This window comes from Centroberyx affinis, unplaced genomic scaffold (assembly GCF_046629955.1).
Source record: "Centroberyx affinis isolate AG114_WGS23_722 - 3 ecotype Tasmania unplaced genomic scaffold, CSIRO-AGI_Caff_v1 ptg000153l_1, whole genome shotgun sequence".
Lineage (NCBI taxonomy): Eukaryota > Metazoa > Chordata > Actinopteri > Beryciformes > Berycidae > Centroberyx > Centroberyx affinis.
The window spans coordinates 367,427-386,180 of NW_027278850.1; the positions used below are offsets into that span (position 1 = coordinate 367,427).

Sequence of the window (18,754 nt, forward strand, 5' to 3'; positions counted from 1 at the left end):
ACCCCCCCTCTCTGCCGCCCTGCCAGCAGACTGTATATTAACTCAAGCAGTTTATTGTCTAGACAGAGACGCTCTCTCCCTCGTTCGCGCCGTCTTGGCCCAGTAATTCCCTGTCTGCTCCTCGCCTTCACATTGATCATCATCTTCTCCAGCGGAATTGTTTCCACAGCTCTGTTCAGCGCCTTTAGTCACCAATGCGAACACCTCGCCTCGTTCTAACTAAGTCAACATCGCTTTATCGATTTGGAAAGTTCCTCTGAATTGGGAGGCTGGTGTCCCCTATCCTATAAGGCAGAGCAGCCATAGGCAAACGGGGACACACACACGTTAACACTCGCACACACACGCACATGTGCAGTATCATATGGCAACAGCTGGAGCGATGGTGAATGTTTGACTTGGCATCCAACCACATATCTTGGAAACCATTTCTTGTCTGACCTACAATTCCTCTGACCCATCTTCCCTCTAGCACCTGTCTGGATGACAACCCCCACCTCTCCCTCCACTCAACCAGGAGGAGGAGGAGGAGGAGGAGGGTCCATTACTAGAATGCATGCCACTGTAAAGATTAAATGCAGAGATTCATTACAAAATGAGATGGCAAGCATTTGAAAAAAAACTGACACTTTGACTTACAAAATGATTGCTGGCATGAAAGTAAAGCACACTGGGTTTAAGTTATGGATCAAAATAATAACAAAAGCCCATCTAGGGACAAGCATTGCAAATCAGCTTAGGCTATAAATGTTATAATATGTGACTAGTTCTTTAAACGTTCTATGTCTATGTATCTGTCCCTATTCAAATAAACATTGAATGAATCATCTTCAGATTCTGCTAACGCAAAAGATTTTGAAGATACAGTAGGCTACAATCAAATCTTCTTTGAAACGCTCACTGAAAAAAGAAAAACAACGCAAAGTTTTTTCCAAAATGAGAGTTTTTAGAGTAAAACGCTTCAAAGGTTTCTGTTAAGAGAGATACAGATATACAGAGATATACAGTAGGGCGTCACATCCACGCTGAATAAATTAAGAGTGGAGGTTCCAGAATCTGACCTTGGCTCGGCCTGAGTCAGCTTCAGTACCACAACAGAAGAACATTGCCCTGGTCGTGTTTTACTGCCGGCAATGTTAAACTGTGGCGGGTGTGTGTCATACAGTAGCTGACAGTGACTCAGGCGCCCATAATGGTTTGCCCCCATGAGTACAAGGTCAATAAGCAATACTGCTCTGCCCACACAACTTCCTCAGGCTGGTGCTTCCACCGCATTATTGGATTCTGGACCATTCACACGCCCCTAATGGGAAAAGTAATTGCTGCCGGTAGTGGGATAATGTTTAGGTTAATGAATGATGTTTATTTAAATGTTATGGCAATATATAGGCCAGTGCAAAAATGAAAGATTGTTTTGTGTTTGTCAGCATTTGATTCAAAACAATATTACATAATCTAACTCCTGTGAATTTTTTTGATACACAAGGTAAGGCCTGTGCGATGCTCATCATTACAGGGTGTTAACCTACTTACATGCAGGGCTGAGCCAAAGCAAAACAAGCAGGTAGACTACTTGAGCAGTCACAACCTGTGGCTGCCCGTCGCATCAGGTCCCTTTGTAACAACAGGAAAGTAAGACCAGATGCTGACACTTTGCCCGAAGCCCGAGCGGGAGAGGAGCGGACGGATGGGAGAGAAAACAACACGGCAACAGCGACCACCATGACGGCGGGGGGGAGGATGGATGGAAGATGCAGGAGGAAGATGCCATTACATACGAACGCGAGCATACGTTTCATGCATGACACATGACCGCACGTTATGAGCGGAAAAAAACGCACATTTGTCATATAAATGCAATTCAATGTCACTTACCATTTGGTTTTCCTACAGGTCAATTCTTTAGAAAACTAGACCCGGTAAAGCTGACAGTGCAAATAGTCGTTATAGAGAGGATTCAAGACCGGTCGTTGTCGCTTTCTTTCCCATGCTGTTCTCCGCCCTCTTCACGGAAGCAATTTGTTGAATGAGGAAAAAAAAAAGTTACATCTCGGCAAACTGCCAATTTTTATTTTCGCGCCTGTTTTGTTGTTATTTTGGAGTCAGTGTATATGGCTGCTGCCCTTTCGCCTCAGCTCGGGATGCCCAAGATGGAGGCTTGCGTGTACCTGTCATGCAACATGCGCAGTAGCGGCCGCGCTGAACTGCACGGAGCTGGAGAAAACATCAGTCCCATCAGCACCACGGACAGCCGCTCCCAGCCTCCAACACACAGAGCCGCTGATGCTAAACCATTACGTAAGGGCAATAACGCATAGATTCACCCACATTCACGAGATGGGCGCAAACTCCTCATTATTTATGGCTGCCCCCTATTTAGCGGGAGATGGACGTGACGTGTGAGACTATAAAGCAGAGACCAACGTCAAATTATGGATGCAATAAGGTTCAGGCTCAGGCGCAGGTCATCTAGAGCTGTTTACTGTTATGAATGTTATGGCGTTCTAGTTTCATGCGAAGACCAGGAGTAGGTCTAAATAATTTATGTTTAATTGAATATCAGGCAGATTTAGAGTGGCGATTTAGAGTGGAGTTAGGAATTCATTATTTTCTTTCTGTCTAAATAAATGAATGAGTATATGAGCGAGTGTGTGACTGAATGAATGAGTGAATGAATGAATGAATGAATGAATGAATACAATTTTACTTTTGTGCCCTATCTCACACAACACATTATAGACCTATTAGAAAGATAAAAATAATCATTGGATAATGGTTGGCAGAGGACCAACCGGTTATCAACTCACTGAGAAATGTTTATATCGGTCTTTTTACTCTGTATAGGCCTACTGTATAGCCTTAGTGATGATCCACTGGTAAAAACAAACCCCCTGTACAGTGTTTAGCTTTATGCTGGTGGTGAGTTTCATTTCAAGATGTTTGACAGCACCACAAACTGGAAGGTGAGAAGCTGAAGGAACATAAACAGCAACACTTGCCTGTTTGTCTGCCAAGAATTGTCTGTGTGTGTGTGTGTGTGTGTGTGTGTGTGTTAGAGTTAGCCCTTTTATCAAATGTAGGATATCGGCCTGTCAGTATCGCCCATGCTGATATAATGGAGGTAACCTCTCTGACCAGAGCTACGTAAAAACAGTATGTAAAAGCTGCAACTGAATTGTTTTCTTAGCAACTTTTATTTATTCATTTAATTGTTTGATTATGGGTGTTTGTAAATTAATTCTTCATTTAAAGGCCAAATGTATCCCAGAGTTTCTCCTACCTCTGAGTAGGTGGGGTGAGTCACCCTGCTTTAAGGACATGCCACCCAACCATTTATGAAAATGTCCTCAGTACAATGGAATCTAAGTCAATCATTTGAAATATGATTTAAAAAATGAATAAAATAATACATATAGATTTGATTGTCTGGATTATGACAGAAATTAGTTTTAGCTTTTCAGATATCACAGGAAAACAAATCAATGCAACCTGTAGATTTGGTCGCAATCCCCATAAACCACAACTTAAGCTTGGATTTGATTATAGGCATAACATTTCTGCATAAAGAACCTTTTACAGATGAGGTTTCATTTTTCTTCCCTTTGTAAGTTTGGCCAAAATGCATTAAAGCGACCATTTTGTAAACACAAGACCAGGAAGTGGACGGCCCGCTCTATTGTTCTTTCAGTGAAAATGAAATCCATTGCAGAACACACAGAACTGATTTATCCCAGGATTTTGATCCATATCTCATTCCTCACTCCATGTCAAACAACTTGGGCGGCCTTTTCATATTACTCCCCGTAGTATAATTTAGATTGACAAGGCATTCCATTTGCACATACAAATTAATTGACACCATATGCATAGAGATTAATGATTTATATCAGAGTGCATGGCCCTGGTGTTACAATCAAGAGGCAAGCAATGGAGCACAAGGATCCTTTTGTGTTGTTTAAAAAAATGTTCAATGTCTGGCTATGAGCCATGTGTCTGATGGACAACCGTGTGCCATTCCAGAAAAATGTCAGGCTGGTTTGAGCCAATCCACTGTGGTATTATATCTGGCACGCAGGCCATATTTCTGCTATCAGTAAAGGAGGGGAATATGTGTTGACACATTTTCTCATTCAAATGAAAATAAAGCTCTTTACAGAAGTGGAAGAAGCACTTTGTTGTACTGCTTATTAACATTTTTTTTTTGTGTAATACAGAAGTCATGGGCAACCCTTGAAGTGAACAAAGAGAAGCTGCTTGGAAATCAGTTTAGATCGGTGATATGATAAATAGCTCGGAGAGGAAGAAGCACTTACCACATAAGGTAGGAGGCTGCCAAAGGGAACGAGGCTTTAATGGAAAGAATGAAGGATGAAGATGGAAAGAAATGCGGCTGGAATGATGGGATATGCAAAACCTGATGGTATCTTTAGGATAATGTTGTCAGCTGGTCTTCAATTTATGACACTCAAGTCATAATATGCACACAAACTGAATCAGTAACATTATATATTCTCACGGGAAAAGAAACGAAAAGAAAAAGGCAAAAGAATAAAGGCTGCTGGCTACAGAAGAAAATACTGTCTAGTCTGCCCAGACAGCCTCATTACAGCAGAACAGTAAACAGGCAGTTTCAAAGAACACTGACATGTAAAGATATTGGCATCGTTCTAGTTGCTGAGTTCTCCCTTTAGCTATTGATCACACTCTTTTCCCTCTGCCTATCGTGTCTTCCATCTCTACTGTAAACAAACAAAACATACATACACACACACACACACACACACACACACACACACACACACACAGATATAAGCACGCAAATGCCCACCCACACACAAACACAAACACAGTCCATCAGTGCAGTGCCAGGCTACAGTATTATATTGATTAAGTTTGGCAGTGTAGAGGATTTGAACACTGGATCATTAAATGATTGTATTGCCATAATGGGAAGTGAGTCTTCCCAGTCAGCAGATGTTTAGTAAGTACAACACTAACCAAGATTATGATGGAGGCATCAGGCCAGAAAGCTGTTGAGCAGGCAAGCTATTTTCCAGTATTGTTGGACTGCTTGCTAGTTTGGCATACGGAGAGAAATCCTTGAGGAACAAGAGTTTCATTGCAAAATGAGATATCCACCATTTAAAAATTTTACACTTACCCTGACAAAATGATGACAAAAGCAAACTTTAAGTTATTACTTAAAGTTTTTAGCAAACTAAAGGCCATTTGCTTAAACAATAATAGCACTTCAGATGCTACAATCAGTTGCATTCTTGAAATATTGAGCAACGAACATCACTTGAGATTTGTTAGGTATAGAATAGAATAAAACCCTTCAATTCAAAACTGGTATAACTGGTAGGACTAATGAGGGTCAGGCAGCATCACAATAACAAACACTACTGAATTTGACTTGAATCCAATTCAGGGTCTATGGTGAGTGACTGAATGTAGCAAAATGTATTGGAAAAGTGAACCAGTGGTGCTATGTAGCTAAATGGCACTAACATGCTGAGTTCAGTCCCTACTGGCCTACTGGTCTACGCTTGTTAAAGACCAAAACAGCACTGAAACACATTTTTTGAGCTGTAAACGTGGCTCTATGGCTTCTATATAGTGAATTGCATTAATCCTGTGCTTAATTTCAACATTTTGTGAAATGAAGTCCTGTATCCATTTCTAGGGGTAGAAACTTGTTGTGCTGCTCTCTGTGGGCTGAAACTTTCAACCGTGTTGCACTTTTGGCTACACCTCAATCAGTGATGTCAAGGCAGGTATTTGGCCTTTGGCAGGATCAAATGCTTGGCGATTGGAAAATTGTTACCGACCCCAAGTAAAGATGGGTGATCCATTATCACAGACACACGCCCCTATTCGCTCTCGCTCCCCAACCCACTTTTTTGTATATTTCAAAACTGTGTGCTAGGCAGAGACTGGGTGAAAACAGCATATTTAAAGATGTATGCACTTTGGATAAAAGCCTCTACCAAATGGCATATATGACATATGAATCCTCTGTTTTGGGAGATTAACTTTGGGATTAAAATGAACACTTAAAGATTCAAGTCTCAAAGCGACTGTAAATGTTGTCGAACCACCTCAATTACCTAAATTGTAGTAAAATGGTTTGAATATCTGGTAGCATACTAAGTAGCAGATGCTTTTCACAGACTGTTGACCTAAGCAGCAACTTGAAATGTTTTCCTCCTAGATTTCAACCTTTTACATTTAGATTTCAGGCATTTTAGCTGACACGTGTATCCAGAGCATTTTGCAATGAGTGCAACAGTGCAACAGCTGAGAGAGTTTAAATTCCCAGATTACCAGCAACCAAAAGAAAGCTCTCATAGATTACTTTCTGAATGAAAGTGGAGCCCTTTGGTTTCTCACCCCATCTGAGAATGTACTACCAGCAGGTTTACTAAGATGATAGCATGGTGTAACACAGGACCATATACAAGCCAAATCTTTTTTTTCTATGAGGGCTGGGTGATTAAATATTATACCTTTCTACACCATACCAATTGTTGGTATTGATATTGATTTTTGGAGTATTAAAAGGTATAAAAAAGGTATTGAAAAGCATCAAAATATCGGATTCTTATAATGTCAACTTTGCTTTTGTTTGAGTTCATGGGTATTTTTACAGGTGAAATCAATTATGTCGGGTCTGATTCTATTTAGAAAAGAAGATGGCATGTTCATTGTTTACCCTATCACAAGATGAAATATGAAATATAATTATATATTGAAAAATTTCCCACAATGCCCACTGTGGCATCATAAAATTAATGTTCACGGACCAAAGACTTGGCTGTAGCTTTGAGGGGCACCACCAGGGGGCTCTGGTTTCAAAGCCAAACAGCACTACAATCCAGGGGCAATTAATCACCATGATGCAACACTTTCACAGATCAGACTGGAGGATAAGAGCTTAATGCATCATATATAACACCAATACAGCATGGTGACATCACTGATATATAACAGTGTATCCCATTAATGGCGGTCAAGTCAATCAACCTTAGACAATATACTAGCATAACCTTGCATCTGTGTCTTAATGATAAGAACTCATCAGACATAACAATGGATGTAAAAGACTTTAATTTGTCATAAACTCCTTGAAGAGTGATTCATGTGTTTTTAAATTCCTCTGCTGGCACATCTCCCACCTATAATGAATACCAAAGCAGTTCACTCAAATGACTCCATTCCTTACAGGACAACACAGCCAAGGCTGCTGCCACAGGAGATTTTACCATATAAATGAAGTCGTCTCAAAAGCCTGACCTCCTTTTTCTTCAAGGTGCAATAATGTGCTGTGATCTGGATTTAGAAGACGTGTTCACTCCCTCCTGTTTCACTGCATTTCACCTGGGACAAAACTGGTGTTTCACAGACGCCGTGACGAATGCGTTGTGTAATACAGACTGATAGGGAGGGGGCATTTGTTTGTTTGGCAGTGTGTGTCCCAAAAAAAGGCAAGCAAGTCTAATGGGATTTAACTGGGAGCCGACGACTGCGAGTTCGCTATTGTATACATTTCCATCTCGGCCCGCTCGGCGGACGGGGAGCCCTCCTGGCTGGCTGGCATGCCTCTGTGTGTTAGCCGTGACCCAAACGGTCCGCCTTGTTTCTAATTTCCTCTGTTTATTATATTTATTTTGTATCAAAGCCTCCACATTTCACAAGACCACCTTGGAAGCAGCAATCAAATGTGGACAGCGAGACAAAATACCCAGCTTTTACAGACAAAACCTCAAGGGGTGAATGAGTGTGTGTATGTGTGTGTGTGTGTGTGTGTGTGTGTGTGTGTGTGTGTGTAAGAGAGAGAGAGAGAGATTCCACAATGTGAAGTGCTGACATCTGCTGCAGGCCTTTGCAGGGCTGGAATGTGATACTCTCCTTTACACAAAGGGCCTTGGCCCTTGCAGCAGGCACAAGAGGACCTCTATATGCCCCTCTCCATGGGGGCAACACACATATGAAATGACTGTATCACTGCCCCATGCCTTCCTTTCCCTGCCATTAACTCTGATTAAAACCATAAAACCCTCCTTCATACCTTTATGCTGGAGACATCATTGCTCTGCACTTTCTTTGAGGTGGTAGTTTCTGAGCTATGTGAGACTGGGGGTAAATTGCTCCAGCATTGCATCATGTGTCTAGCTCAATGGGTTCAATATGTCTCCAGCTCTCTTTGATTGTTGTGTCTGTGCTGCAGCAGACTTACCATACAGTGGGGGATACACTGGTGGATTTTGCCAACAATAGGATGGGAGGAACCACATGAAACACAGTTGATGAGGTACAACATTGTGCCGGGGAGAAAGGAAATTGGGAACAGGAGGGAGTATTGTTCCAAGCGGTGTCTCTGCTTTGATATGACAAATTGAGAAGCCCTTAAACATTTCCTTCCACAGAAACATTTAAGCATAACGCACAACAGCGTGTTGAAAATCTTTTGCCCAAATAAGGGTGTCCACATTTATCTTTCATCTCTCTATGGGGAAAATGAATGGGAGGTTTAAACAATCACCCACAGCAGGGTTTGTGGTTAACACAAGCTTACTTGCACATTTTGTCTTATGTAAATTTCCCTTTTGGAAAATGATGGTTACGATGAATTATGAAGCCTCTGATATATATGCACTGCATCATCTCTGTGCTGTTAATTAGTTGGGCCATGATGGTTTGGGTAAGGAATGTGTCTGGGCCACAATGGCCACAATTCTGTAGTTTAGTAGAAACAGTTATATAAAAGATGATATATGAACACCAACACAGTGGGAGCAAATTGCATATACAGTAGCAAATGCATGTATTATATTTTGATTTTTTAACCCAAATGGGCAAATTCATTAGAAAAGAACATGAATAAACGTTTTCACTTATGTTAGGCAAAATTAAAGTAGCATTCAGAGTAGTTGAAATGGTTTGAGTTAAAACATTTTATTTTTTAGGTTTTCTGTGTTGTGTGACAATGTGCAAATCAGTCAGTGAATTATTCCACACTGCAAAAAAAAAAAAGTCCATCTCAACAAGTCATCGACTGTCATATTCAATCCTAAAATCTTATTTTTCTTGAAACAAGTGAAAAATCCAGCCACTGGGGTGAGATAACTGCATTTGTTTCCAGTGCAGTCACTTGGTTCAGCAATTGTGTCTTGTTTGTTTTGAAACAAGGCAGAATAAGACAGATCACTCCGCTAGCATCAAGGAAATGGCACTCGAAGATGATTTGCTTTGGAAATAACTAAAAATTATCAGTTAAGCCAGTTAATCTAGTGTTGGGTGTTAAATCTTATTCATCTTATTTTTCTTTATACAAGTGACTGAAATATGCCGAGGGTTGAGATGATTTGCATTGAATCAAGTGTCATTTCCTCGATAGTAGTGAGCCTCCTTATTCTGCCTTATTTCAAGATACTGACACTTGTTTCTGGAGAATTCCTGTGAAAACAAGTGAAACTGCCTTGGTAACAAGTGGACTTATCTTCACCAGTACGCAAACCAGTGAGCAAACCATTCCGCCTCCCTGGACCAGGCAGCAGCGGAATAGTTAACATCCTGGGGAGTTTCCTCGGCTGGGAAGTTTTACTTTATGTATAGCACCTGTTGTGCCGTCAGTTGGCAGTCTCCAAAAACCCAACCCCGGCCGTCTCAGCTTCAGCGACATTTTATCTCAGTCTCCACCAAGTTATGAGCCAAGACCTCGCCAGACAACAGAACTTATCTTGGTGCTCCAAATTATTTCTCTGTGCATAGTGTATCGGGTTGCCGGACTCTTTTGCCGCCCGCTTTTCTGAGGCTTTCCTCTAATGCCTAAAGATCTGCGGGGATTTTTCAGACGGAGGAGTCGAGAACGCACCGTGGACGCACGCTTTGGCCAAAAATGCGTTTGTGCATTTTCTAATGATTTCGTACCATAGGTGATATGCCTGCACCTGACAGGATAATTCTGCAAGTAAATCCAGGATCATAACAGTACAGAACCAAACTTTGTACCCAACTTTTCATAGAACCAACAGGTGCGCACTTGCATCCAAATCACCGGGGCGCGCAGCGGCGGATCTGGAAGTTTTGGGAAGGATTTTGATTTGATTTAGGGAGATTTACTGTTTACTTTCTTTGAAAGGACTAAGCCCGTGATTAAGATTATGTGGATTCTACTCAGCGTTTATCCTCTACAAATGTGTCCAAAACAGCACTGGTGTCCTCTAAACGACGAATGTGCGTGGTGATACAAAACATCCCGTCTACAGCGCTTTGTGATCGCCGACCACCACTAATCCAAATGATCCTTCCATTATTATTCCTTCTTGCATCGCTTCTCCAACAATATGGCTCGGAAGCTGAATCAAGTCATATCAGCAAATTTCACCATCCAAGTGTAAAGGAACAGAACGGTGAGTGAGATTTCAATGCGCCCTGTCACATTTAGCAAAGTAATGGAGTTGAACACAAACTGCTTGGGAATTTCTTACATCCCCTCCACGCATTGCTTATTCTTTCAGGGCTCAAACCTCCTCCTCTGAAAAAAAATACATAAAAATGCACATCTTGCTTGAGTTTAAACTGCAATGAATGAGAGCGTTTTATTCAGTTCAAACAGCATTATCCAGGATAGGAAGTGGAAATTACCTTTTACCTTTAAAGTGTACCCGTGTATGTTTAAGGGGGAAAACCCTCTGAAATTTCATGTCCCCCGGGAGAAGTTTCCTCTATGATCATAAAAAGGCTCCATTCATGCAGCGGTAGTCGCTCCGGGCGATGTAATTTGCTTACCCTCTGAACTCCGCTGAATTGCACTATCGAATTCAAAAAAAAAATTTTTTCAGTGTTTAAAGGCACATCTCCAGTTAGTCAAAAGAAAGTATATGGTGTCCCTAACATAAGTTGTACGGTGGTAAGTAAATAATTACCCCCAAATGATTTCTTGGCATCATGGGCAATTTGGCAATCAAGCTGTTTGTTATTGTAAGGCGTGTGTGTATGTGTCTGTATGTGTGCGTTTACGCGCGCGTGTGACACAAGTAGTAGGCTGCATGCGACCCCTCTATAGCCTAATGAACAGCAAATTGTGTAACTTATTCATAAGTCTTTGATTCACCGATTTGTGCTCTCATGCTTTTTTCTTAATTAACCCAGTTCATTAGGTTTACATTAATACAAATGGTTTTCAAGATGTCTTTATTGCAGCCATTATGCTGTTGGCTTATAATTAGACTGTTCTTGTGACAAACTACAAGCAGAGTTTTCTTTTTCTTTTTTAAACTGTACACTGCCTGCATATGGAAACATTAAAGAACAAATATGGAATGCAACAGAGAACAGCAATACCAGACATTAACAGTTTGCAGCACACAGACATGGAGACATATTGGCACTACAAAGGCAATTTTGCCAAAAGTAGTCCACGGTGTTACTGAACCAGTTTGTTGAGAGCTGTGATGGCAGAGGGCACAAGGCTCTTGCCCAAATGAGTTTTTGCTTTTTTTCAGATCCAGGGTCTGTATGATGGGGGGAAGGTGAAAGGTTGAGGGAGTGTTCAGTGTTGTGCACTATAGCGAGTAATTTGTGTGTGACACCTCATTTTCATATCTACCAGCATATTAAGTGGCTCCCGTATTGGTATTTGTATTTTTTCTATTGGTATTGGTATTGGCTCAGCTTCAGCTCATTCCTCCACTATAAAAGAGCAACCGTAAGAGATTGTTACAATCAGAATCAGAATTATTTTAATAGCTAAGTACAATAAATGGTCCAAAATTTGTCTTGGTGACATCGGTGCACAGACATATGAACAGCTTAGAGAGTTTCACACTAGCACACAGTGTAAAAGGACAACAGGACATCACGTAGAATACAGTACAAAAGCGAAGACGTATCCGATGGACAGTATACTGGTCATGCTACATTCAGCACTCAGTCTGCTGTAGCCGGTGGGCTTGGCCCTGTGTGAGGACATGCAGCGCTGACTTCACTGCAGCAACAGTGGGGGCCGGGAAATCAGAGCCTCCCGTCGGGATCTCCAGGTTTAATCAGGACGGCTGAGAAAGGAAAACAACGGGGAAGAGAGGGGAGGGGAGGGGAGGGGAGGGGAGGAGAGAAGAGAGAGAGGGTGGGTGGGAGAGAGGGTGGATGGGTGGGGTGCGGGCATGTTAAACCGTCAAAGAACTCTTTAAAACAGCGGTCACCCGGCTGAGAACTAAGCTGGCCTGGCCGGCTATAACCTTTGACTGGAGTGTCTGAGTGCTCACCGTTCTGGCGCGCTTGATTGCTGATGCTCTGAGACGATTTGATATTGATCTGGATGAAGGGAGAGAGCTAGACCTGTCTGGCATGTTTAGTAGTAGTTGCCTGGAGAGTTACAGTCCCTGGTCGTATTAAACTTGGCAAGAGGTGGCTGATGACTCTATAGATAGCTATCTGAGGGGTTTTGTCTGCCGCCAAGGCCAGAGGGCCAGTGCAGTGCAGAGTAACAATCCTCTGACACTATAAATGATTTGGACAAAAGAGGCTAAAAAAAAATTGTGAAATTAGCCCAAACTCTGTTGTGGTCACAAATAATGTGAAGATTATGTTCCTCCACCATGAAAGGATTATGTGACAATAGCACGAATTGGACACGCCATTTTCACGTGTTTGTCACGTGTCTGTAAAGTTTTGGTCATGGTTAATAGGAAAAACTTTTGCTGAAAATGAAAACTTCATTCACAGTATAAAAATTCTTTGCATGAGTCGGAAGTTGAACCCTGGTCACTGGAGTTGAATGAAAATGTATCCACCTATCCACCACTCCAACCTCCACACTCTTACTTTCCACTGCACATATTCCTCTCACTTTCAATGCCCAGATGATGTTATTTGTATTTAAAGACATTGTGCTCATTTCACAGAATTTCATGATGTTTTTGATTGACTTTAATTGCTATGCAACACAGTGCAAAGGCAATGCAATCTTAATGTAATAAGATAAACCCTCTTATAAACTATCTGGGCACTTGATATAGTAAGGTGTTTTTATAGAAAGCTCACATTACAATCAGTGTTATTGGTACTCCTGTCCAACAAGATACGCTCACACATGTCACAATAAAACTATGCACTGCACCTTGTCTTCTAGCTTATTACACAATGGACTATAGGCTTGTTTCATTACACTGGGATAGCATTTGTTCATGTCATGCTACAATGTTTACAATGTCTTTTTCCATTAGGCAGTGAGTTGCTGGCAGAGCAGCCGGCTATAACACTGCATCTCCAGCTACAGATAGATCTCAGCCTCCCAATCAAACAGGGCATCTCAGGGGCCGCCTCTTGAAATCACTTCTCACAGTTAAGTGGTCTGGCTTCTCTTTGCCGTAGAAGGCCATGTTTTCGCCACCACCTAGCCTAGCCCACCCATAAGCACAGTCCGAGGTCTTATTAAAGGAATCCGGCTGAAGATATTTGTAGAAGATGCGGATTACCTGCGGATATTCCCACGTAACCCCCCTCAGCACCGCTGGAGGAAGGCAAGGAACGCGCTAGATCTGCCAATGATCACAGAGGCTGCTGTTCCTCTAAAGATTACGAGATTAGGGGGAGGAGTGGGGTTTATAGGGCTCACAGGCCAATGGGGCTAATGTGCAGTTTTCCACGTATACATACATGGGGGTTTGAGGATACTGAGGTGCATTGTGCATTCATGAGATTATGATGCAGACAAATAAACAGTTTATGACGGAAATTTAATAATGGGAGAGTGGGTGGCCTGGTTAGGTGTACTGTGACGCATGCACATCACACACTCACATACTGCATGACTGCAACAGCACACTTAAATCAAGAATTCACATGATGTATGACTGAACGCACAAAAGCACATAGTAGTCTATGATTTTCCTCCAGAGTTTTGTGAAACAAGTATTATGTTGCATACATACAAACTCAGCTAAAATCATACAAGATAGCCGTCATCAACATGTTTTAGTGTTTTGTTCAGTTTAGGAACCAACGTCTCTCCCTGTCAGCCAATTGTTACCCAACTTCTCCTGGCTGGACCAACCAGAGTGGTTTATATAGCTGCAAGCCTCCTCTGCAGGCAGCTACCAGCTTGGCCAGCTGGCATTCACGTTACCACTATGTTGTGTTAAGTGGTTTCCATAGTACTTAACTTTATGTTTTAATTTGAAATTACGATACGGCTGTAAAACTGGTGAAACAAAACTAGCAGGACTTGGAATCTCCATTCATTCTTTAATACAGGTCAGATGTTTCCTGAGCCTGTGTCCCTGGGAAAGCTTGCTTCCAGTTAGAAGAGGCTGTGCTTTGATGGATATGTTTGAAAATGAATGCAGCAATATGCAGTTAATCAATGTAGTGGGCAGTGCAATAGCGGCCGGTATGCTTGGCTGAATTAAACCCATCAAAGAAAATGGATGACTTGAATGTTCACTGAACTCAGTGGGAACCAAAGACTCAGAGGCCAACAATTACACTGAGTATATCACTATTGTCAGGCGAAAACCACATATCTGAAGAGAGTAGGTTTTTCAGAAAGGTAAAACAGATTTGCTATTTTCTGAATGATGCCAATATATTTTTGAATTTGCACAATGGCTTTTTAAGAGGCTTCATGGGCCCATCTGTCATGAAACTCACTAAACACATAAATTCCCATGTAAACTTTCAATTTAAGTAAGGAATAGAAAATCCCCAAATCTGCAGTTATGTGGTTTTTCAGGACAGCAGCTGTATGAACCTTCTGGATAGTTCCCCCTCACCTCCACCGCTGAACACAGGCAGGTCTATGTCTCCTGGCAGGAGTAGTTTTTCCCCTCAACATCTAACTCCAGAGTGGGGGACCCTGGATAACAGTGTCTATGTTTTCCCTGTCAGCACTATTTGAACGTGGAGTGCTGTATTTGGCAAGCAAAGCATGCCACCGCCTGCCTGCTGTTTGTCATTTCGGGCAGCGAGTGTACATTCTCCCCCCCAAGCAGCCGAGTGAGTTTTCAAGGGATCTGGGTCACAGGTTTAAGCTCTACCGAAGGAGACGCACTCTCCACAGCCACCAAGTCTGTCCTTTGCCCCCGCCAAATCAACGTCAGCAGAGTTTTCTTTGCACTGACAGTGAATGCTTTGGTCAGAGCGGTTCCCGTGAAGTCGGCGACAGGGCGGCGGTAGCAGCCCGGTCTCACGAAAGTTTGTGAAATGAGCACGAAGAGCATGAGGTCTTAAAATGCAAATAACATGTTCCATGCATGAAAAGTGAGAGAAGTACATTACCACACCACAAAAGGATTATGTGGAAGAGACATGACTAGGAACAGCCAGTAATTTGACATTGAAATAGTGAGGTGGAAGGTGAGGATTTTCTTATTAAACAATTACCAAAACTTTACCCTAACCTTAACCAAATTGCTTTAGTTGTCTAACCTTAACCCTAACCTTAGGTGAAGTTGTTTTACTTGTCTAAATTTAACCATTACATTTTCACGACAAGCATGTGAAAATGGAGTGTCCCATTTTAGCTATTGTCACATAATCTTTTTGCGGTGGAGGAACGTAATCTTCACGCTATTCGCGTCCACAACATGTAATTTGCATTTCAGAGTTGGTGCTCATTTCACAATTTTGTGGGACTGTGCTGGGTGGTATGGTAAGGCTTGTGACTAGAAAGTTTACAGTTTGAATCATCGGACCGGACGGGAAACTCTGGGCAGGAAAAGTGAATGAATGCACTCCCATATCTCTACAGCTCCCACCACTGATGCGCCCTTGAGCAAGGCACTTAACCCCCAAGCTGCTCAGTGGCCAGTAGCAGAAGGCTGTGGGTGTTCTGAACAGCCACCAGGTGTGTCTGACACAGTATGGATGGGAAACAGGTTGTTGCTGAGGAAGCACATTCATGCTCAGCAAACCTTCACTGGATAAATATAAAAATAAGAGGCACCACCTCTCTGTTGGGATGTTATTTTTTCTCCTCTTTCAATTTCTCATCAGTACAGCCTCTTTAGTGGTTTCATTGTCCCGCCTCCATCTGCTGTTCCCCAATAAGAAACCCACTTCCTGAACTATTTCCAGTTTGTGGATAAGGAACGTCAGTGGGTTGCACCATCAGCTTTGCAGTGGTATTTCGAATGACAACACCAGGCTGGTGTCGAGCTTTGGCTTTGTCAACATTTCATTGTAAATATTTCCTCTGTTGAAAAGCAGCTATTGCATCAGCAGGCATAAAGATTTTACATTACCTCTTTCCGCTGCAAGCCAAATAGATGCAGATTAAATTTCGATCATTTAATGCGGCTTTGTTTCCTTATCTGTAAAATGAAATTACTCAAATAGAACAGCAATTTAGCTTCCTTAGAGGAAGAACTCAATGAATGTTATCAGCTGCCTCTGCACAGTGACTCAAGTACAGTAGCTACAGTCTAACTGGCACAGAGCAAAGAAACTCCACATGAAGCAGACTAAAAACAAAAACTAACCGACAAAACAAACAGAAAACTCAAGCAATTGTGAGTGGAGTGTGCATCCATGCCTCTAAGACTCCCAGAGGAGACAAACACATAAATTTAGCCTTCTAAACAAGGCACTGTAAATAGCCCTAGTGCTAACATTTACTTTGACAGGGAGAGGAAAGTGTCTGCCCGGTGCAGTCTAGACACGAAGGGTGGGGTATGTCTGCCTAAAGTCAGGATTACCTGTCAGAACAAATACCTGTCATTCACTGGGAGGTAGCATCATTTCCTCAGCTCCCTTTGTTTCTCTGCAGGACTGGCAGAGCCTCGGATATGCTGATTATTGTCCTCACACACTTTTTGCTCATCCTCACATTCTCATATTGCTGCTGTGGGCCAAAACGACAGTATATTTGCACAAAAGCAAGTTTGCTTATTTTCTCATGTGTTTTTGAAATAGTGTTTTAGCAGGTTTCATGGGCCCAAGGGTCATGAAATTCACTCAACACATAAAAAACATGTAATTTTCACCTCAGATAAGATACAAGAACAACAGCATAACTGTAGTTATGCAGTTTATACAGTAGACATACCCTGAACTGCCATGCATATGCTTCAACTTCTTATCCTCACAATCATGTACATTAAAATGCTCTAACCTGCATTGAGGTGTACATCAAAAGCTCAATTAGTAAGACAGTTTATGTATATTTTGTATTGAAAACTGAGCATGTCAAGGCAAGTGAAGCTATATATCTTTTGGACTATTAACACAAACTAGCTTATCATAAATTATATATATATATATATATTATATATGAATATATTATACATATATTTTGAACTGAAAAAATGATGGGAGCTCTGGAAACTGATGTTGATATCTAAATGTTGGCAGGTTGGATCTCAGGAAGATTAGCATTCCTGTGGTTTAAAAACTGATTCCCTCTCAAATAGAAGCCTCCATTAATAATACAATTGGATCAACGAGAGCCTCTGAGGATTGAAACACTGCCAGCGCTCTGCTGCTCTTATACGGAACTAAGATGTCCTGTGGGTATTGGCTGTCTTGAGGCAACTGGAATTCCATTGGACTAAAAATCTTGGCAGCGTGATGAGTTGACCTTGGTTACCGTCTCTGGAGGGCATGTCTGCATAGCTTGGCAGATGTCATCACCTCCTATCAGAGAGGTATTTCAAAGTGTCCTGTAATGACGCTCCTCCTCCAATTCACTGGGCTTGGGCGTCACCTTGCAGTTGACTGACAAGGAGCTTGACCCAGAACGAGTGCTGAAGAGTCACGCAGCTGCGTCTTCTATGATAGACCCAGTTTCTTCTTCTCTCTAGGTGAAGTTGATGGTAGCACTTGTCCGGTGTGGTTCAATGGGCACTAACATGGACAAGTGTAGGGGCTGGTTTCCTGCTGGGGCCACCCAAAAAAATAAAAAAGCATCCACCAATGCACCAAATGGCATATCGCTGATTATGTGTGAAAACCTTGTAATTCCAATTTTGGTTATTTTTACTTCAACAGAAGCATTTTTACTTCAACAGAAGCATTATATGGAAGAGGATTAGGGCCACATGTGAAAAATGTATTTGGATTCTGAGAATAACATCGGAATTCTGAGATTCATCTCAGAATTCTGACTTTAATCTCAGAGTTCTGACTTTAATCTCAGAGTTCTGACTTTAAACTCAGAATTCTGCTTCCGTAGGATTACATGGTCCTCTCTGTTAGGGAAAATTCTCTGACCTCTTGGGCTTATAGACAATGTCAAAAATGCATTGTCTCCAAGCTAAAAACAAGGTTGTTTTCCTAGTTCCTGAAAAGTTGACATTTGGGAGATACAAGGTTTTCGCCTGACAGCAATGATATGTCACATTGCATTCCATTAGATTATGTACATCCGGATTTGGAGTGACATAATGTTTCGATATCACAATAACAAAGAAAGCACATTTTTGCAGTTTTTATATGTCTTAATATGTTAACCGTTGTAACCACAAAATGACCAAAATGGATCTCAGGCAGTTGTTTGTGGGACTGTTGCTCAATAAATAACAATAAAATAGTGTTTCAGTTTCATGTCTCCAGTATTTACTCCCAAAATTCCACAGGAAACAGTGTAGACAATGTAACAACATTTCGGGCTTGATATCAAGAAAGACACCAGCTCGAAGGTCAGGCATTGTTTCACAAACAAACTCATCTGATTTCACTTAAAGATTTCTCCTCCCCTCTCCATCATGATTTGAAGGTTTCCTCATGTGTGAAACCGAGCTACTAGATTCAT

At 41.8% G+C, this 18,754-nt stretch overlaps 1 protein-coding gene across 2 annotated transcripts in view; it reads left to right on the forward strand.

Moving 5' to 3' along the window:
* Positions 1 to 9,723: 9,723 nt before the first annotated feature.
* pdgfc (platelet derived growth factor c) overlaps positions 9,724 to 18,754 on the forward strand; it is a 44,090-nt gene continuing 35,059 nt past the window's right edge. For both annotated transcript variants that reach the window (XM_071532723.1, XM_071532732.1), the window contains exon 1: positions 9,724 to 10,415. In XM_071532723.1, the coding sequence (XP_071388824.1) occupies positions 10,238 to 10,415 (178 nt within the window). In that variant the 5' untranslated portion in view covers positions 9,724 to 10,237. The remainder of the gene's footprint in view (positions 10,416 to 18,754) is intronic.